This window comes from Bicyclus anynana, chromosome Z (assembly GCF_947172395.1).
Source record: "Bicyclus anynana chromosome Z, ilBicAnyn1.1, whole genome shotgun sequence".
Taxonomy (NCBI): domain Eukaryota; kingdom Metazoa; phylum Arthropoda; class Insecta; order Lepidoptera; family Nymphalidae; genus Bicyclus; species Bicyclus anynana.
Genome location: NC_069110.1, coordinates 7,376,091 through 7,399,263, shown reverse-complemented (window position 1 = coordinate 7,399,263; position 23,173 = coordinate 7,376,091). Strand labels below are relative to the sequence as shown.

General features: G+C 33.7%; 2 protein-coding genes across 4 annotated transcripts in view; one reads left to right on the top strand and one right to left on the bottom strand.

Moving 5' to 3' along the window:
• The window catches only part of LOC112053023 (flotillin-1), a 33,619-nt gene extending 26,195 nt beyond the window's left edge, over window positions 1-7,424 (top strand). For both annotated transcript variants that reach the window (XM_024092285.2, XM_052890853.1), the window contains one exon: window positions 632-7,424. Coding sequence is in view for 1 of the 2 variants with exons in the window: in XM_052890853.1 (XP_052746813.1) it covers window positions 632-649 (18 nt within the window). In the remaining variant the exon portion in view is untranslated. The remainder of the gene's footprint in view (window positions 1-631) is intronic.
• Window positions 7,425-9,297: 1,873 nt separating this feature from the next.
• On the bottom strand, window positions 9,298-21,465 carry LOC112053022 (sulfhydryl oxidase 1). 2 transcript variants are annotated; one of them, XM_024092282.2, is made up of 3 exons: window positions 19,461-21,465; window positions 15,152-15,200; window positions 9,298-9,558 (listed from the first exon to the last, which is right to left on the bottom strand). In XM_024092282.2, the coding sequence occupies exons 1-2, from the start codon at window positions 21,191-21,193 to the stop codon at window positions 15,158-15,160; spliced, it is 1,776 nt and encodes a 591-aa protein (XP_023948050.1). In that variant the 5' UTR covers window positions 21,194-21,465; the 3' UTR covers window positions 9,298-9,558; window positions 15,152-15,157. The 2 variants fall into 2 exon arrangements, with proteins under 2 accessions (XP_023948050.1, XP_023948051.1); XM_024092283.2 differs by lacking the exon at window positions 15,152-15,200 and having other exon boundaries at window positions 19,461-21,464.
• Window positions 21,466-23,173: the final 1,708 nt, after the last annotated feature.

The window sequence follows — 23,173 nt, the reverse complement described above, 5'->3', positions numbered from 1 at the left end:
TGTAGCAAATTTTATGCTCTACAATTTCTAAAATAAATGTTAATATCATTGGAGGTAGGTATAGAAAACGAGATAATTCAGATAAACTGTTTTTGTGACATTTGACCTTGAATAACTTACGACGCAGACAAGATTTTAGGACAACTTTTAGAATATTTTATTTTCCTTATTTAACTGGGGTAACCTGTGGTTTGCGAGGTTAGTTGAAAGATTTGTTTGTTTATTTAGATTGAATAGGCTCCGAACCTACTAAACCGATTTGGGAAATTCTTTCACTGATGGGAAGCTACGCTATCCCTGGGTGCTACTATAGGCAATATTATATCACTGTATTCCTCCTAAGGGGACGAGAACTACGTGGGTGAAACCGCGTTGCGTCTGCTAGTTTATAATATGATGTATAGTTATTAATTTTTATATGATGACAGACCTACAAAACACACGGCTTAGTGAAATTATTGTCACAGGGACACGCTCATGCTAGTTATGAGGGTATCCCTCATAGTCGATCATGAGATAGAGAACCCCGCTAATATTGACCACGAGTCTCCTCTCAGAATGAGAAGGGTTAGACCACTGGGCTTTCACGGCTCAATATATTATATATAAATAAAATATTTATTTTTCACAGGGACTTCGCGCAGTCTAAGTCACACTCACATCACAATCTGCGTTACGGTAAGGAAATGAAGAGACCTTAAAATTAATAATAATATATTAAACATATGTCAAATGATTGCGAATACCGCTTACCTTATATGAAAAAAAAAACATATGATTACAATCATTTTATAATCCTTTTACATATTATGGGCAAAGTGATCAGGCATTATAATACTTGGAATAAGTATACGTTTTTGAAATTCACATCGCTCATAATATTTACACCCTATGTCTTTCAGATGATAGCTGAAATACGTCTAGAAATCTTCTGCTAAAAGAGTTATGTCACAAAGGGGAAAAGGCATTTTTGTATTGATTATAATGCCATATTAATCGTATGGACTATGGCTCGACTAATTTAGTTAATGAAATGTCCGAACAATATGTAAAATGTTGTATAAATCACTTTGCCCACTATATAATTTATCACGATGCATGACGAATCTATAAAACTTGCTAGATTTTCGAATGACGACTAAATTTTATTCTATTTAAATCGAGAGAGTAATGTTGGCTGAGCGATATAACCAGAGCTGTGATTATGCTGTAACTTTTTTGGCATTTAGCAACTCACAGTAAATACTCAGCGATCACAACACTCGTGTGTTTTCTCATCAATCCTTCGAAAACATATTTGATTTTTTTTCTAATTAGACAATTTTTTTTTACTAAGTTAATCCATATTAAAAAATATATACCACTGTGGTTGTATTATGTATTTGTAGAGAACTGTAATTTTGGAAAAATAATGCATTACGTCAAAACTACAGTGCATTGAACATTATCTAATGGCGTCTTGTCCAAATTTATATATGAACATCTTGGCGATTCTACTCAATGTCTTGTACAAAGGACAATATCTTCCTAATTCTAAAAGGTTATTCATGAACAAGTACAATCAAAGTGATGTATGCTTTTTGATAAGTGCCAATAAAGGATCCTGTTATTTATAATCAAATATTACGTTGTTGCATATACAAGCGTAACGCGCTTTACGTGTTTTACTGGTTCGAAAAACAACTTTCAGTAATGAACTAATAATGACAAACTAATGAATTTAATTAAAAATATGGAGTAATTTGCAACCACAACATATTTCAATTTCCTTATTACTTATTGTTTAAATAAATGTTGTAATATGTTTTAAGTAGAGAATGTTCTCAAAGCGAAAACAAACATTATTTAAATACTAGTATTTTGTTGAACCCTGAATCTGAATATAAATTATGAGTATGAAGAATCGCACGAAAGACGTAAGCTTCATGTCAAAAATTGTTACAGCATAAAACAATTGCGCAACCAATTACCTGAATTGCCTAAATACTGTCGAAAAGTTTACAAATGACTGTTATACTAATAAAAATGAACCTATATTTTTTTATTTAGCTAAACTGTCGTTAACTTTAGGGTATATGAAAATATTTGGTGTTCAAAAAAATCTTCACATTAGCAATTAAATAAATGTAATTTAGCGTTTTTGTAGTTGTTATTAAAAGTCATATTGCTTTTCTAGGCGTAATATAGATTTTTCATTGGTAACTGTAGCGGATATACCGACCTAGTGAATTATTTAGCGCGTATATTACATTGTACTTGGAAAAGTCCCTTTTGGCATATTTCGCAAGTGTCGCATTGCCTCGTATCGCATACGATTGCCTCATTACTCATTGCCGTTAATCCAAATAACTGTTTGACACCCTTGGTAATCTCTCATTTGAGGTTTTCTGAAATATATATTGGTTTTTTAAATGATTATTAACGTTTCTGGAAGCCAGTTCTTATAACAAGCATTGTAACTGCTAAAAGGGTACATTACTGGGATGTTTTAAGTTAATCAGTACATTATCATCTAAATACGTATATGCCAAGACGGACTTGAAAACGTTTAGAATAGACAAATTGTTCGTGAATTATAAATGTAGGATGAAACAATTGTATTTAGTCCTAGCATTTGTATTTCTGAAGATTTACATTTATCTTCCTGTCGACATTGGAACAATAATATCGAGTCAACTATTTTAAAGATCTTGGTTAAGAAGGTCTTAATGTATGCCCGTAAAAATACCATAAGGAATATATTCCAATAAAGTCAATGGCTAATGGAATGGCTACCAAAATGTGACCTATATAAGTTGGTCACATTTCAGTAGCATTAATTAAAAACTAATTAAAGAACACCAAGTAGAAACTAATTAAAGAATACGTATTTCAAAAACCTTTTGTGGGATTTTTTCTATTGGTGGCACATCTGAGGCTTAATGCAAGATTCTGATTGTATTCTATTTATGAACAAGAATTAAGGTAAAACCTTCAGTAGAGCTCAGACTAGTCGAATTGTTGGGAGATATTCCATTAGAGCTTGGCGAGTTCGTTGATGACACTCCCATGATATGCGGGTGACTGGGGGAAAAGATTGCGCGGGTATGAAGTCCGGCGCGTGGGGCATCGCTACCCCCTCCCGGCACGCGCGTACCATCTGGAGTTTTAGGAACGAATTAACCAAGCTATAGAAGGAAATAACGTGACGTGCCCTTTTCAATATTGCTATGGACCCACCGAAAAAGTATTTATTTTACGAAATAATTTTGCAGTATAGTAATATATCATAGCGTAGGTACACGAAAATAATTTTGATTAATTATATTTGTTGTTACAGCTACGGATTTTTGAGAAAAATTAATAGGTAATACATACATGTATGAATATTCCTTTGTTATTCAAAGCTCAAATTCTAATAACATTTTATGTGTTTCCAAATCTTGTCATTCCCAACAGACTTGAAATTTTTCTTAGGCTATATTATATCACTCATAATTATGATCGCACCATGACTATAATAATACTTGTTCGAAAGGATTTAGTACAAAAAAAAAACTTTTGTGTACTTGTCTTTTTTATATAAACTGTTTGCCTGCATTAAATTAATAACCGTATGGAAATCTTAATATAGATCGTCTGTATAAAAAAAAATCTTTCAAAATTATTATTGACGATGTATCGTGCTTTTAAATTAAATAAAGTTATACTTGACGTTCGTACAAAGTCAATATTTAATCCGTCTGATCAGCAACGTTGATAGTAAATATTCAAGTGTATGTAATGTTTTACCTCAAACACGTGGCTTACATGCCATACATGCTTAGCAATAAATATAAAGACCTTATTAAACATATTTTATTATATTTACCTTAGCTATAGTTATACTTTATATTAGTATTAACTATTTATATTTTAATTGGTAGACTTGTAAAGCTCTAGCCGATTAAGTTCTGGCTAAATTAATGAGGAAGTTACCGCGTGAATTGGAGGAGCTTTTGTTAAATGAACAATGGAAATCTTTATGACTGCATAGAGCGTTTGATAGAGCTTGAACTTTTAACAAAATCTGCTCCAATTTACCTTTTTTATGGAGCACAAGTAAATCGAAACGAAACATTTTATATTGTTTTTAGGTGCTGTATAATCCGTATTAGATTTATTTTAGCACAAATATACCAATTAGTACGTGTTAGTTCAAATTGGGGCATATAAATATTCTAAATCGGTGTATGGTACAACTAGTCGTAAGCTATCTTTCCGAGACGTAAATAAAGTGTTTAAAGTCAAAATAATAATACAAGTATAGACTTACATAAGTAAAAGAATATTTATGTATATTTTTAGTATTGGTGTTTATACAATTGTATTACTGTAAAGTGACATAGAGACCTAGAGCTTACCCTTTACTCTTCTATTGCGAATATGCTTCCAACATAATTATAGGAGGATGGGTTAAGTACGTAGATTAAAAGGACACTTCAATAAATTACCAACTTATATCAATATAGCGAACCATTTCTCTATCAAAAGTTACCAGTCAAATCCCTTCTGTGGATGTATTTGCTTTCAGATAAATTCATCTATTATCGAGAGAAAGTTATGATATACATATACTACAGTCGGTAGTTTGGAAAATTTAGCTTAGAAATGCAAATGAACCAAGAAAGCTGGACTTGCATTTCCAAATGTATAAAATATACCAGCTGAATTAATAGATACATATGTATACCTTAGTCATTGGTGTAGGTCCATTGGAGTATAGCCCGTCCTCCTTTCGATAATTAATACTACATTACGTAATTACTTCTTCGTATAGATATCAATCGACATATAAATTTTAATTAGCATTTTCAAATTAACATCCCATGAAAATCGTTTCAAACTTATCAGAGCGCGAAGAACTAATATTTATTTATTAAATCGATAACGAATATGTTAACGTGAATTTAAACCACTTACACGTGACCTGTTAGGGCGGTTACACACGCAGCACAATCACATCACATTCATCGTGTCATCATCATCACATCAGCCGATGGACGTCCACTGCTGGACATGAACCTTTTCTAGAGAAGTCCAACGGTCCAAGCTGCCTGCAACCAGCGGCCTGCGACACGTTGAATGTCGTCAGTCTTTCCGGTGCGGGGTCGCCATTCTAGCACCCAACGTCCATTGGCTCTTTGAACTATGTGCTCCACCACAGCTTTAAGACTCGTTGCGCTATTGCGTTAAGTGTGGTTCTTTCTTCTTTCTTCTTTTCTGAATCGATCTAGCAGAGATTCATCACCCGTCTTGTTATGAGACCCATAGTTGGTTACGTGTGTGTGCAACCACAAAATTTTAATGTGGTAGTTTTACCTGGTAGGTATTTGAGGACAGACATATCAACGTCCTTCCGTCGTGCGACGATTATTTGGTTGCAACGTGGTCGACATCCACACGCTTAAATTTAGCGCCAACATTTAGTCCATTTTTAGATACTTTACTTAGTATTGTAATTGTGTTGTGGTTGTGCCGTGTATAACAAGCCTTAAAAATAACACTTAAGCAAGCAACGTCGAATCTGACAGATGTTTTAACTTATTACTGACATTAAACTATTTAATATTCGACTTTCGAATGATAAGGTACTACCTTATTATTAACATTCAAATCAAATCACATCGTTTATTTGCTGATACAGTATATAAAGATTTTAAAAGTAATTATTATTAGAGCAAAAACATTTTAATCAAACGTGCAATTATGTTTAATACAATATACCTACTTACCTAAACATAAATAATAAACAGAAAAATAATAATTGATTTAAAAAATATATTAAATTGTGATGTCAAAAATTTTAAATCTTAATTGTTTAATTAATGGTCTTCTTATATTCCAAAAACACATTGTTTTTGTTTTATAAAAATTTTACGTGAGGATTTTATAGTCCAACCAATTCATTATATCTAACAGACTGTCATTTATATTCCGTTTTCAGCAATATTCATATTTATATAAATCCACATTGGCTAACTGTGGTTATCAACCATTATTGCCGACGAAATTCTCGACTTGCAGTGCGTTTTCTTAAATCATTCCTAATGACCAGAGATTTTGTAGGTACCTGAAATCGCTTTCAATTTAACCTATCCGGTAACACCATAGGATTTAATATACTATGAAATCTATGGGTAAACAATCAATGATGTTAGAAGAAAAAAGACGTAGATAGATTATACGCAGACCGCAAGAGGCACGTTAAAACTATGCTAATTAGCATATCTGAGCCAGTCACCGCACTGACATCGCGCCGTTGAAAACGCCGCTAAAATAATTTTTGTGTGTCAGTTGTAATCATCGAATGTGGTTTATCTACCTCTTTTTTTTCTCAAACATCATTGATAACAATTAGTAGGTACAGTGATCGCTTGGACGCTAGCATGTATTTTTAACGTTATTTAAAGATAATTGATAGTCTTAATAATTTTGCTATGCTGTTATTTATTATCGTGGTAGTGTGAAGTTCATTAAAGGGCTGCCGTCATCGATCGTAGATCGTTAGATGTGCCTCAAAGCGTCGCGGAATTGTCATTGGTTTCGCACATTGAGTACGTCATCACTCGTAACACATTTCTCTTTATTCATATTGTGGCTTGTCTGAACACGAAGGCATAATTAAGGGATTAAAATGTAAAAAAACAGTAATTTATTTGAAGTCCACGTCCACTTACAGCATGCGCGTGTTACGTACTAAGATAAGATGTGCGTGCACGTCTTTGGGTAATGACATAAAATTGTGCGCTCTTTAGTATGGAGGGGCCCATCTAACGATTTATATCGATGGCTGCCCGTAGCCTTGTGTTCTAAATGCACGTGTATGTTGGATTCATTATAAGTAATTACTTACAAATATTGACTTATGATTAGCAATAAAATAAAGAACGCTTATTTTGTACTCTTTACGATTGAATAAACTTCCAGAAATTGTTATATATGAACGTAGCCAGCTAACTTTTATGCTTGACTTAGGTGTTTGTATTACGTTTGTGGTGTTATTCTCATATATGAAGTGTTCATAGGTGTTTAGAGTAAATGCTATGAGAAACGGTGAATGCTATAAAGTAATATCTTTTTCCAACTTGTTACTTCCATGATCCTTTTTTTAAAACCGTGGTCAAACGACCACCATGGCTACTTGAATGAATAAAAAAACAATGTCTGTAAAAATGTATTTATTTTTATCTATTTTATTATTATATTATGGAAGTACAAATATTTTAAACAATAATGTTTGCCAAAAATTTTGTATAATTGCACTCTGATAAGTAAATAATATGCACTGAGGTGTTCCCATTATAAATAATTTAATTTTTGTGTGTATCACCCTTTTATTATTAATGTATTATGTGAACTAACGTGGTTTTAATTCATACTTATTCAATAAAATTTCTAACTCATTTGGTGTTTTATTTATTTTAATTTTTTCCAGTCCATAGTATTACACAACAAAATATACTTACTTGAGAATTCGTTGTTACCTAATCAGCAATCACAAAATGTACCTCACTATTGAACTAAAACCCGCTTTCATCTTAAATTGCATCAACACTTATCATCTGGTGAGATTTTAGTCAAGGACTAACTTGTAGAGAATTAAAGAAAGCCTTTGACCTTCCTAATTTCATAGGTATTTTTAGTTTGTCAGCCTATGCTCCTAACAAAGTATGTTAAGCAACTATGAAGTTTTGACAGTGGTGGCTTTGGGAGGTACCTAGCATCGTCCGAGTTGGTATGAAACAAATAAACTTGTTATAGTATGCGCCAAACTGCGAGTCTGTTCTGAAAATAAGGCGAGAGTCTCGCTGTGTAGGAAAACATCCCTGTGTAGGATATAAGCTCCGCAGTTCGGCGTAGGTATTGAAATGTCAGAGCGGCCACAAATTTTGACGCATACTATCATTATCATCATCACCAGCCTATGGATTTCTGCTGGACATAGGCCTGTAAGAACTGCCAAACCCACGGTCTTGAGCCGCCAGCAGAGCATAATATACTTACCTAATTACTTATAAAACATGTTTACCTACATAAATTCTGATATGCGGGCGACAGAGGTAAAGACTGCGGGGAAGTGAGGTGCATCAGTCGTGGGTTTTTCATTCATCGCTACACGGCCCCCTGCCGGCGTACCATCGGGAGTGTTACGAAGTTGCCAAGCTATAGCAAGAGTAAGGCGAGAAATTAAACTAAATACCTACTAATATTATGTAATGATCGAGAAAGTGTGGGCTAAAGTGCAATCGACAAGATCGGTGTCAAGGGAATTAACCGAATCCATTAAACTGATATTGGAACTAGCCCATTTGACTAGTCGACTGGCCGACAGTCGGATGTCATCCATACCTAATGACCACACAAATATTTTCAATTTGTGAGAAACGAACCCACGGCACTACTCAAGGAAGGGTCACTACCAAGTTCCCATTCTGTCATCGATATCATACGTACCTTGGGCCTGTAGCTAAGTGGCACGTAGATTCTCTTTCTACAAACACTAACGATTCGAAAATAAAAAACAATAAATGGGATTTACAGATCCGATCGATAGCTTGGTCACGCGACCTGTTGATAACGAACTACGCACTAACTTGTAAAGAATAAAAAAAAGATGGCACTATCCATAAAGAAGTAGGTATGAGTTTGGAGTTTCGACTAATGATAGCCACAAACGGTCAATTATTCTCACGTTTCTGTAGCACCCATGACTATAATTGATCGTGTGTTGGTCATTGCGTACATGACTTGTATAGTATGCCGCGTGGCTTTTCAGAAACGTGAGAATAATTGACCGTCAATGGCGACCTTAAGCACGCCGCTCCAATGTGGTTAGGTTAGGTTTAGTATAATGTTCGACTCTGTAACGATCATTATCGGATGCTGCCGATAATGACCGGGTTCGACGACCTATCATGGTTTCAAAGGCACTGAAGTGTAACACATTGCAACTCCCAGCTGTTACTGGAAATTTAGTAGAAGAAAATCAAATATTTCATAGCCATAATTCGAAGAGCCGATGGACGTTGGGGTTCTAAGGTGCTGAATGGCGACCCCTCACCGGAAAGCGCAGTGTCGGTCGACCCCCAACTAGGTGGACCGAGGACATCAAGCTGGTTGCACGGAGCCGCTGGATGCTTGGAAGTCCATGCAAGAGGCCTATGTCCAGCATTGGACGTCCATCGGCTAATAATGATGATGAATTCTACTGCTTTACATTAATCCGTGATTTGATGGGTGTCTTATCTGTAATTAATTAAAAATAAATAAAAGATATTTTTTTATTATAATACCTACTGTCTTTATTTAGGTGTCAGAAGATTTATTATAAAAACTACCAGTACAAAAGTCGAAATTATCTAATAGTATTAATTATTTTCATGCAATTGTTTAAGATAGACGAGATTCTATTTAAGTATCAAAATAAATATTTTAAATAACATCACTGGGTTGTGAAGCGTAGAAATGTTCAAAATATGAGCACTTGGAACTGGGCTTGATGTACGTCACATTGATATAACTTAAGCATTCATGTACCTGGAAAATTAAAAAAATATTAAGTATCTTAAACCACAAGTATTATATCTATACTAAATAAAAACTATAACTGTACATTGAAGATATTTTGAAAAAGTTTGTTGCAGGCATTATACAGTTGGTATCTACCTACTGAAGCCAATTTTTATTTTGTCTGTCTGTATGTCCGTGTTTTTTTTTTTTATACAAAATAAGCTCGCGCTTGACCACGATCTCACCTGATGGTAAGTGTAGATGTGGCCTAAGGTGATACGCGCTTGCCTAGAAGATGCCTATTCACTCTCATCTTAAAGAAGCCCAAGTTGTAAGAATTAGGAAATACTGACTTCGGGAGAGAGTTCCATACCCTAGCCATACGTAAACGAAGAAGCAAATCGCTTCGTACGAGTCCTAGGAATGTCAATGACGTAGGGATGGAAACGTTTTCTGTTGACCGAGCATCACGCTGAAACTTGGATTTGATGGAAGGGCCCTTAATAGGCATAGTTGGCCACTACGCTACAATAGTAGTATACCTACATATAGCTGTAGCTATAAGCTACGCCGCTGATCTAATCGCAAGGTTAAATTATATAATCCGTCCTGAAAGGTCTCGCGCGTAGGCGAGGGCCGGTTTTACCCAAGTCTTATTATCCGCCGATGGACGTCCTCCTTTAAGGACTTCAATAATTATTGTTTGAAATTAATAGCCCAGGACTAGCTTTGCTAATATCAAGCCACACAAACGATAGAGAGCGCGCAAGATAATTCTGCACGCAACTGAGGTCATATCCTTCCAAATGAAAATCTGGGGTACGGGCCTCGAGGTTTAGCCTCCTTAGTCCTTACGCGAGTAAGGTGCGGGTATCTTGCTACCCCGGTTAACAATAGATCGATAGGAGACATGATGGGGGCACTTGTTTAGTACACCTACTGATTTTGTGCACGCGCATAAATTGGAAGTGGTATGAATATACGTATACGTATAAATAGAAAAAGATTTCATCTTTCTTTCCTATCACTAACATGTATGAGTTACCTTCTAGTTTCACAGTTTTTTTTTGTTTATTTATAAAAAGTAGGTAGGTACTAGTTATATATTATGTTCCCTAAGTAATTGTAATATTTAATGTTGATTAATTGATTTTTATGCTTCAACGTTAATAAAATCGATTCAACCGTTACTATCGAGTTAATACACAGCACAATATTTTGGTTTTTTTGGTTTCCTTACATAAGTAGGTATGTCTGCGGTTTTTTGCTACTACTTGATGCCAAACTATCTTCCGAAAATAGAATATCTATACCTTTATTGATTTTGTAATAGTAGAAGATCCGTTTTAGAAGCGACTTTCATCCATCTCTTTAATGGATGAACATTAAACAGATATGGATGAAGGTCGTTTCTAATACGGATCTTAGACAACTTCGCCCATCTGTTCAAATCAAATTTTGAAATACCTTAAAATAATTTATTTTAATTACAAGACCGTCACTAGTATTTTACTACAAAGAAGTATAGGTACCTATCACAAAATTTGTTATCTCCAAGAATCGTAAATTCTCCAACAATTCAAGGCAAAAGCAACAGTTTCGTCTGTTTTCGACATTGGTTTATACACAATTGTCTGCGGAATTATACATACGTAAACTCTGCAGCCTTGGGAACAGATACATTTTAATGTCGAATGTTAAGTATAGGAATTTTGGATTTTTCCAAGATGGAAATAAGCGTTGAAATGATATAGAGATTGCCCATTGAAACAAAAAGGCTGCATTATGCAAATAGTCCAGGACAAAAGTGCCACTTCGCACGATCTAACTTTTTACTTAAAGTGAAGCCACTACTTGTGTTTTACCAACCGCAGGAGTCGCCGAAGTACTGGGATTTGGATGGTCTAACTTAACATGTCGAACGTAAATATACGAATATAGAACGCAATTGATTTTAAGAAACTAAATGCAGGGTTAGTGAAATGGATATGGCAGGAGAAGCATAAAAGTAAAATATACATAGCTGAAATGAGATCATTGAGTATGAATGGAATATCACTGAATAACGGACAAGAAATATAGTAAAGAGAAAGTTGTGGTAGGTATAAAATATTTAGTAATTAGAATCGGGAAAAGCACCTATTCTTAGATAGTTTGGACATGTAGAGGATGAATGAAAAGAGACTAACCATAGGAGGTTATACAGTTAGCGTCACTGGAAATGTTGGAAGGGTAAGGAACATATTACATAATCAAAAATGACAAACTTGTATGAAAGAATTTATGAGAATAGTAGAAGCAAACGAGATATACAACGATCGTAGCAAGTGGAATGACGTGGTCACTGCCTATGGTAGGTAATACACATATGTATGGAACTTATACTTAACTTAACTTTAACTTACAGGAAATATGGACACAAGTTTGTGGCTTCGCTTTTTGCTAGTACCCTTAATACTGAGACACACATGCACTTTGTTTTTTAAAAACATGCATGAAGCCTACAACTTGAAAAACAAACCAGTATGTTTATTGAGGTTGTGTCAGTGATACGGTTAGTAAAAGCAACTGTATCATAGAATATGGCATTCCGTAGTTTATACTGATATTTAAATTATTTTACTTGGCTGCAACTGGGCATTGACAGAAAAAATAATAAATAAAACAAATGTATACTATGCTAAAACGGAATAGAGATAAATGTAACTGGAGCCAGAAGAAGGAATAGAGTAAGATGACAAAAATTAAAAAGTCTACTAAATTAAAAGGACGTGGAAAAAGTATAGGAAACACAAAAATGGCAATGGACAGGACACATAGTGCGTGAATGGAATCCTAGAAGAATAAAGGAAGGCAGGTGAAACGTTGTCAGGATGATTTCAAGGTCCTGAATGGATGAGAATGGCGAGGGACAGACAAAAGTGGAGATCGTTAAGCGAGACCTATGTCGAAAGACAAGCTGTTAATTAATTACGAATATAAATGTAACCAACCAGCAGTAATGAAGGCTTATTATAATTATTATTACCTGGCACCTCACTACATCCATACAAGTTAAAACAATAATTTGCGCCTGTGTATTTTGTGCAAATGGACTCGACATTGAGAAGTGACTGAGAATTACAATGTGTTGAGATTCCAGGCACTAATGATTATTTATTAATTAATTCCCACGCAACACAACTACAACAAATTCCGATTAGGTCGAAACAGTAAGAGAAATGGTGAGTTGACAAATGTTAAGAGCAACATGCAAGAATGTCAAGTTAAGTAAGTTAGAAAAAGTTGTGAAAAATACGACTGGTGTCACTATTTTAAAGACGAAAGAACATTTTTACAAAAGATTCAAAATTAATAAAAAGCTTAATTTAAGCTTATTTTTATTTATTTAAATGAAAATTATTATAACTAGAGGATTCCGTTTTCGTATAATTCTGATTTTCTATAAATCATATTCGCATTATTGTCTCTCTAATGAGACCGGTTTGGGACTCGTCGGATAGGTGGTTTCCAAATCTATAACGGACTAAGAAACATTTTTTTATGTTTGAAATGATTCTCACTCTTTCCCCTTTTTACCAATTTTACTTAGCAGATATGAATCAACTTTTGTTGCAGAGAATTTCATTAGTTTCAATAATTCTAAGGTTAAGGTAGATGTAAATTAGTCAGCTGCAATCGCAAACAATTAATTTTATGAGAAAATGTTCTACGTCCTTAAGGCTTCGTGTAGATGACAACGGACCCGCACAGGCACCGCACCGCACGTTCCTGTAGACTGATGGTAACCGCACCGGCGACACACTGGTACCGCGGTGGAGCCGTGACTTTTTTACGTGCAAATCCCAAGCACCGGTACACATATAACGTACCTGCTGACGAATATATTATCCTCTTTGGATTCACTGTCAGACACAGAACTGTACAGACCTCTGTTTTATCACACTGTTATACAATGTCTAAATTAAGCGAGACGAAGAAAGTTTTAATTGACGTACGAAAAACGCAAGAACAAAATCGTACAAGTTAAAATTTAAAATCTTTAAAAACCACTGATATTCACGAATTTAGCCAGAATAAAGTCTTTTATCTCAAAAATTCTTTCTATCATAATATAAAACTTTAAATGGTTTTTTAATATGGATGGAGAAAAAAAATCTAATTAAATATCCACATGAAATTCCGGTGCGGCGCCAGTGCGGCGGCCGCGTCATCTACATGTAGTCTTAGTAGATTAATTTTTATTTAAGTATATTATATCACCATGTGGACATAGAATAATCAATGCAGTGCAGTTACAGAATATAATTTATAATTATTTCAGAAACAAAATGCTATAGATCAAACACAACGCAATAAATCAATTTAAGCATTATGTAATAGTCTACAAAGACATTTTTTGTAGTTTAGATAAACATTCAATAAATTTAGAAATTTATGTGACGATTAATAATAATATTTAAAAAACAAACATGTATTGTATAGCGGGTCCACACGGCACACAGAATATAGACCAGTCAATTATTGTTTATCTGGTCAAGGTCAGGTGTACAGTAGCATCATTGAAATGAAAGATTTAAATATACTTAATATAATTAAGGGCTTTCTCGTTTGTTTTGGTACAATTAGACGCTCTTCCTTTTATAATCAAGCAAAAACGTACTAAATGCCACTACTAGGTCATCGATTTTAAAAGGTTTCCATATATATTCACAGATGGAACTTATAAAATCGATGAATTTGTATCGTAATCGAGATATTTGTTGCTCCAGCTGTTGCTCCTATATAGTCTATTTCGTTAAGAAACAATTCAAATTCAATATGGTTATAGAACCATATTGAATTTTTAACCCCCGACGCAAAAAGAGGGATGTTAAAAGTTTGACGTGTATATATGTCTGTCTGTCTGTCAGTCTGTCTGTGGCACCATAGCTCCCGAACGGATGAAGCGATTTAAATTTTTTTTGTATCAAAGGTGACTTACGGGTGAATATTCTTAGACATGTTGGATGAAAATCCAATGAGCCGTTTAAAAGTTGTGGGGGTTAAAAGTGGGGAAGAGAAACGAATGTATGCAAATATACTCGAGTGGGGTCCCAACTGAAAGCGCACTGAAAGAGAATATTGACGACTTGATCGAGAATGTAATTAATAATTTCATGTTATTCGGGGGATTTACAAAATTTTTAACTTTATGTTATTATTATACTTAGCATAGTTGTAAGCATTAAATGTAAAAAAGTGCAACAAGGAGTGCCAATAAAAAAATAATTTTATTTACCTCATTACAAACATCAAGCATGGGCGGCAAATTAAATAAAGTAAAAAGAAATTCCGATGAATATTTCTTTAAATCAGTCGACTTGCAACAATAAATATAAAATTAATTAACTACCCAATTTAGAGGTAATTTGACTCAACAAAGTTTTACTATGTGTCCACATTCCACACAGTGCAAACATGAGTTGCTACGAAGATTATTTGATAAGAGATTAAAAAAAACAACATCTGCACAAACACATAGCGCAAGCTAAAGTCTGTGCCTTGTGGACCCGCTTTAATAATATTAAATTTTAGCGCCCGCCACCGAAAAAGCTTAGAAATGACAATTTCAACTGACCTTAACCTAAATCAACAGTTGACTGTCTCTCCACAGGCGGTGAATCAGACTGCAAGTATTGCAAGTATTAGTTTAATAGAAAAATAACCAGTCGACTGCATTACATCCGTGTTATGTAAGGTTCTGCGTCTATGCTATTCACGAATTTGCTGCCGTAAATCAATACCTATCAAGAGGTCAAAAATGCATATCCTGTATAATATAATAAGATCTCTCTTTTTATAATTAGGTATAGATTGTTACAATTAATTAATTATTTTTCTAAAAACGGAGTTTCTTGCTGGCTTTTCTTATTTGTCTTTTGAATTTTGATCTGGCGGAACTGTGAGACACTGAGATTGTCTGATTTAGCTGTTACTAAGTCCCACTCCATTTGAAATTAAGCAATTTGTATTTTTAGTTGTATAAAATTTAATATTAATTGATTATGAAACACGGCTAAAACTCACGTGATATTACGTCGGAGTATGCCCGACTAGTTTCGAACCCGGCACGATCCAAACGATCCAAACGATGTTTGGATCGTGCCGCGATGCAAGAACCAGCTCATGACTAAGGGCCCCGTATGGGTTCGAAACTAGTCGGGCATACTCCGACGTAATATCACGTGAGTTTTAGCCGTGTTTCATAATCAATTAATATGAATAACACTCACGATAGTTTAAATTCTAAAATTTAATAATTTGAATTCGGAAATACTGAATCAAATCAGGGCCTGTAGCCATGTCACACGTCGATTCTCTTTCTACAAACGTTAACACTAGGAAAATTTAAAAATTCAAGTAGGAATGACATTTACCATCGACAGGTCACGTGATCAAGTTGTCGATCGGATCTATCATTCCCATACATTTTGTTAGTTTTCGAAGCGTTAGCGTTTGTAGAAAGAGAATCGACGTGCCATAGTTGTCGGACGTCCAACTTGGGTAGCTAGACTAGCAAAATTAATAATCTATTATAATTATGTTTACTTACATTATATTGTTCTTTATTTATATATTGTAGATTGTTCACAGAGTAGGTACGTACAGAGAGTTTTGTTGTGAGGCACACCCTAGTTTTGTCGATTACCTATTTATCTCGACGGTTAATTTATTTTGAATTTTAGATTTAAACTTTTGTTGTAATTTAAGTAATTTTAAAACTAACAAGCGTCCTGCTCTGAACCTCCTGGCTACGGAAATGGAGTAATGGTTGAAGTACAAAAACACGCTAGGTATCCCTAGCGAAGAGAGATTCTAACTGTTTTAACTGTCTAATTTGATAGAAGAGTTTTACTGTGTCATTAAAAAAGTTTAAACATGGAATCTATAAAAAAATCTTATGAAATGCATCTCCATACTCGATACTCACACAGTTACATGAAAATAATTTTCATGAAATTTACACACCTTCTATGTTTGGGGCAGAAGCACATTTGGGATTCCTCTTTTATGGAACTTTAAAAATAAACATTTAGGTACAGCCCATCTATTCCGGGAAGTCTGTTTGGCTATGGTGAGGTGTACATACAAGCGTTCAAGTGTAACACTGGCTGTGTGTGTATATATATTGTCCTGACGCTCCTCTCTGCTTATTCCATAGATCTCCTACTAAAAAGTGGATGCACAATCAGCGACCAAAAAACGTTCCCACTCAATGAGTGCCAAACACAATTTCTTGGCACTCAATTCAAGTAGTCACATTTGCTAATTCAACCTTAAACTCAATCCATAAGGTTGAATTTGCTCTGAATTTGGGATTTTATTGAATATTGGACTATATTTAAAGGCCTTTAGATATAATTTTCCTTACCAATAATTCTAAAACTGTCAAAGCTAAATTGGCTAGTTTTTAAGTGAAATTTTCTACAAGATTGTGTATACTTTTATTATAAGAGGTCCATGGTTTATTCATATGGACTTGATTGGTCTGTCATCTAGCCTGATACATCCAAAGCAAAACAGACTTCTTGGAATACATTGACTATACTGATAAATTGTGACTGCTCTTTAACACAAAGCAAGAACTAAAATTCTCTGTGCAAGCAACAAATAATGCACTACAAGGAATAGTTTTATCGACAGGCAAGTAAGTCACTATAGTTGGTTCACTACTTATAGTTTATTGATTAACTTTGTGGTTCTTGCTGTACCCTACTGTTTTCTTTAAGTAATGTTCTAACCATAAGAAAATAGTTTATGTTCAGAAAAAATTTAATAAATAATATAATTCTTTATTTTATTAATTAATTCTTGAAAAAATGCTTTTCACACTAAGTATATACTTTAACTGTTTACTTGCATTTCATACTTCCGACTTTAAAAGTGGATAAGGTATTTTTATAAACTAGTTATTTAGAAACGATTTTTGTTTTTGTAACAATACTTTTTATTTAAAAAGAACTTGTAAAAATTTAGAAAATAGACATGCAATGTAAAGTATTCATATTTTAAATACAAGATAAAAATATTTACATCATTTTACAATTATTATTAGGTTATTTTGTATCATAATATTTTTTTATATAACTATAATTACTACATTAACCACAGCCACTGTTCTTCTTTATTATGCAGTAATATAAAATGGAAATGTATATATTGGAAACATTACTATCACCTTTATCTCACAATTTATGAAGACAACTTTAACTATTTATTAATAAATACCTACTTACTTAACTTATATTTTATAAGTGCTTTTAATTTTATAACCTTTAAAAAAATACACTGCCTACAAGTTATACTTTAATTGTGATTGCATAAATTTGTTTCTTTTATTGGGAGATTATAATTATTGATGGAACAAATTTTACTTATAGTATGAGATCCAGCTTAAAAAATATATATCCTCATCTGTTATTTAATTGGGTTAAGAAATAAATGATAGAAAATATTCATATTAACACATTGCTCATGGGTTGCCTAGTTAAATTGCGGCCTGATAGTTGCTTATTTTTTTTTATTAATTAAATCTCCTTCCCTCATTGGTTAGGAAATAGAATATACTACAAGAATTGAAAAAGATAAATTTTGCCTACTTTCACACTGCAACTGTGGTTTGCCAGATATTAACAGTTAAATATATACCCTCATCAATTATTTAGTTGTCTAATATGTCAAATGAAAGCTTATTTTATGCTCAATTTAACTGTATTAGGTTGCCTTTGATCTAATTTATGGTTTCCTAGATTTTGTATAAAAAAAGTAATTGCTGCAGTTTGACTGGGCAATCTATATGCAATGTGTCACTGTCAACATTATCTATCATATACTTTATAGCACTAATGAATAGCAGATGAGGGTATATATTTTTAATGCTGGATCTTAGACCATTATTAAATACGTTTTTGAGCTTTCTTGTTACTTGGCATATTGCTAACTTATTTTTGTGATGTTTGATAATTATTTATGTAATGTATCTTAATGCTAGGTTAATTATATTTATTGCTTACCATGATGATTAAGAATAAAAACATTTAGTACACAACAAATACAAAAAAAATTACAAGACAACACCAAATAGCAAAACATTCAAAGATGTGGAACCAGTTATTTGTTGTACTTAATAATTATGGTTTTATGTTTAGATAAATTATTGAAAGAATTTATTGCAATACTTATTAATCATAGGTTTTAGATTCAATTTCTTTCTTTTTCTACTTGTATAACATTAATAAGTAAAACATAGGCAAATTCATTTAAAAAGGCCTGTGGGGTCATAAGCACTCGAAAGTATAATAAGATAGCTATTGTTGCTTACTCAAAAGAATATTTGCTGTATCTTTTAAATATGACAAATAGTCTAGTCGAAAAAGACTATTAGGAGTGGGTACAACAATAGTCCAGCAGGCAGGAATTGAACTACAGACCCTTGGTGATGAGTCCAGCCCCTGTACCACTAAGATTGAGGTTATAACTCAGATACAATTGTCAAGCCAATATCTTTGAACATAGAGAATGCCTAATATTTTTATTCCTAATATGAGCTACAAAACTTAATATTTGAATATAAATTTGATGAGTATAATAATTTAGAAATTAAATTGAATAGTAACCTCAAAAAATTTGCATAAACAACAAAAGGATAGCCTTCAAAATAGCTGGGTCCACATAACATCAACTATCTAATGATAGTAGCCATTTAAATGATTCCCTGTTATGCACACATAAATTATTTTAATAGTGAAACAGATGCATTTGTTTAGTCATTTTTTTCTATTTGTTATACTTTACCCCATGCATGTTTGTATCTGCGCTTTCTAAGTAAATGTCTAGAAACAAAATATTTTATTACTAAAACAAGCATAATAAAAGAAAATATGTACAGGAAGCTTAACATCCCAATGTCCAGGTTGGAGAGTGGGCTGGGTGAACCGGCTGCAGACTTAGTTGGCCTGGCGTCTTGAATATTGATGGCGCCATAGATTTTCTGCAAGTAGTCATACACTGCTGGCAAGTTCCAAGCACCTCTGTCTTGCCTACACTCAGGACACTGTGTGACACTTGGGAACTGTATTTTCGGATGTTCTGGGTCCTCTGTTACATCACCAGCGAGTCTCAAGTTGACTTCGTTGTGTGAAATCCACAACCAGAGCACTGCTTTGTCATTATCTTTTACGTCAAATATTCTATTTCTGAGAGCCATAGCTTGGAAGTGTTCAGCACATTCAGTACAACCAAAGAAATTTTTTATATAACCGTGCATTGCTTTTAGAACTCTTGGGCCTTCTTTGCCTGGTTTCTGAGCAGCATTGACTGTAAGTGTGTGAAATAAAGTCCAAAGGCCACAAGAATATCCACGGTACCCGGCTCGACTACCTTTACATCTCACATAATCTAGATCAGCAGAAAATACTGGTGCATGTGCCCTTTCTAGTTGAATTACCAAATCATACACCTCACTGCCACTCCATTGAGTTTTACTACTAAGATGGTCTCTTAAGTTTACTATATATTCTTTAAGGTTTCCTCTGAATGGGTATGCTAATATCAGAACATTTAAATACTCTATAAGTGCTTGCAGCGGTTCATTGCTTAATATTTTGTGCCTTGTGATCTCAGTATGTAAACTTGTCTTTAGCGTTTTCTCTAAATCATTATAATATACTACATTGGAGTCATGTGATATAGCACCATTTTGATGCATTGAAATGGTGCTTTCTTCATGCTCAATATTTCTTAGAGGAAATTTATAGTTCTTGGATTTTAAAAATGTATTTATTGATTTTAGTATGTCCTGCTTTGTTTGTTTTGGAGTCAGTATTGTTGGTTCCATGTTCCCTGTCACTGCCACAATGCCTGGGAATGTTGTTACCTTTATACTGTCAGCCAACTCACTGGTATCATACACCCTTGTCACTTTAATATGCTCATAATCATTCATATCAAGTGCTATCTCTGAACCAACGGTTGAGTTTTCATTCTCAAATATAAGGAAAGTGTAAATTACATCTTGTGGAGTTTTACCAAGGGCATCTGTTAATTTACTATAAGACGCAATATTCAAGGGTGGTGCAAATCTTAAACGCCCCATAGTTTGTTCATTTTGCATTTTGTTTATTAATTGAGTTTTTAACTTCTCTGCAGTATCAGTTGGATGAAACTTATCACCCACATTACCATTACCCTTCAGATAGTTTTCGTGCAAATATCGCAGTGACGGATAAGCCATAACTTCAAACTGACGGCATATTTCATTATTTTCCTCAATAGAGCAATCAAGTACTGCCAGTTTGACCATATTTTTCCATGGGTCTAGCTCAGCTGCCAAACTTTTAAACTTTGGTGCGAAGGCTCTACAGTGGCCACAATAACTATTGTAAAATTGTATGACGAAAGCATTTCTTTGACCATAAATTTTATTGTCGAAATTTTTATTAGTCAATATAGTGACATGATCGGACTTACTGTAAAGTCCTTGTTCTTCCACGTCGTCACTGTCGGGAATAACAGCTGCTTTTACGAAGAGGCAGGAACAATTTAAAATTACAATAAACTGCCACCAGTACATTTTAAACAACACCGGCGAATGATAGTGGATCTTGAAAACACTGCACATGCACACTGCACAGAGCGATATAATTAAATGAATAAAAAATTGAATTGCAATTTTCGCTAATTTAACTCCATGGGTACGTCATATTTCATGTCAGTCTAAAACATTTATTGATATATAATATAAATTATTGGAACAGAAATTGAAATGTCCATAATACCGTTCACAATAATCTCAGACTGTAATTTAATCTGAAATCTAGATAAATATTTTAAAAGCCAAGTTCAACACTGCAGTTTGCAGCTCGCTCAGCCAAATCCTAGTGACACCAAGTTGACATTGACAATGACAACCACAGATCCATAGAGTAGTTTATTACACACAGATCATTATGATGACAACTGATACATTTCAGTATTCTTTTTCATTAGATGGACAAGACAAGGGTATTGCACGGTACAGCCATGTCTAACGCAAAGGATGGATGTTTAGTTATTTGTTACCATAGAATTATAATGTACTTGTACCGAATCGTAAATCTATGTTTGTTACTCTTTATATAATTTCTATATTGTCAATGTAACGGAGCTATGATAAGAGAAACGTAAGCGTTTTTAAAAACTACTCTTTTTTTGAAGTCGGCAATTGGCTACTTGACAATTTTTGAAAAAGTTTAATGTTCTACTATTTATTTTTTAATTTTAATTAAATTGTGTTAACTAGTTCCTAATTTTTCGCGGGTAACACCGCGGGGTGCAGGTTAATAGAGTTTGGCTAATGAAAGTAGAGACTAAAATTGCCCGCCAAATTTAAAAGAAAAACATAGGAAATACTAAAATTATAGTACAAATATTGGAATAACTGAGTTTAATACTTATAGTATAGGTAGTAATGTATTCACAAACAAAAAAATAATATAAAAAACAAATTATGAAAACGCATGTTTTTTTTTAAATTTGATTACATGATTTTTTAAATTTGGCGGGTGATTTCAGCCAAACCTTATGTTTTCTGTGGCCAAACTCCAGTTCAGTAGTAATCGTTTGTTAATTTATGATGCCATCGTCGTCCATTGTCCGTCCGACCGTCAGTCGGTCCTAGTCAAAATAATGTCATGCTTTATGGCGGAGCAGTGGCGTAGCGTGCCTTCGAGGGGCCCTGTATTAAAAATGATTGGGGGGCCCAGATTTCACACAAAAGAAACAAAATGCTCGCTAAAAATAAATATGACATTAAGTACTCGTACGATTAAATGAATAAAGAAACGATTGCTTTTTCTAATTTTTGTTATCTCTGAAGTTAGTGAAAAAAAAGTAACTGATAATAATTACTCATATGTTGCACGATTACTTATATAGATTATTTTAATTTAATGACTGAACTAAACTCGCTATTTCACTAAAATGTTGCCAATTAATGTTCTCACATACATAGCGCGTAGAAGCGCGAAAATTTAAATTCAGCATTATAGTCGAAGCGCGAAAACTAAAAAATGTAGCGCTACACACTGAAGCGCGAAATCATGAATTTCACCTCAACCACGTTTTTTTACTGTTAAAGAAGAAGATTAAGACATAATCTAAATAAATAAAAGGCGTTATGTTTACCTATTAAAATAATACTTTTTTATAAAAAAATTAAAATGAGTACGCTGTTATTTGAGATAAAATCTTAATCTCCAATATTTGTTTAGACAGAATGGAAAATCCTTTCCTTATTTTCTTTTATACTTCTAACATACTTACCTGTGGTAGAAGTATGACAGAAGATGAGGAAGCAATTTTTTCTGAATGCCAATCCTAGAGTTCAGACTGTCATGGCTATGGAAGGTAGCAGGTTTAAAGGCTTTATATCCTCAATTGTCATGTAAAAAATTTAATTTTTTGCTGTTTTCTACAGGAAATCACAAGGAATCATGTCTAAGTCACCTGACAGTCAATTAGTGACAAAATTGATACTGATTGTTATAAATTCTTCTCTTGCAACTTTTTTCCCATAAACACAATTTTATTTAATACTAGCGGACGCCCGCAACTTCGTCCG

What these genes read in the sequence shown, in the direction of transcription:
- LOC112053022 (XM_024092282.2), bottom strand. Translation starts at nt 21,193, where the DNA reads ATGTGCAGTGTTTTCAAGATCCACTATCATTCGCCGGTGTTGTTTAAA. An exon ending in ATTGGGATGTTAAGCTTCCT is followed by an intron (nt 15,201 to 19,460) that starts GTACATATTTTC and finishes CAATACTTGCAG; the next exon opens with TCTGATTCACCGCCTGTGGA.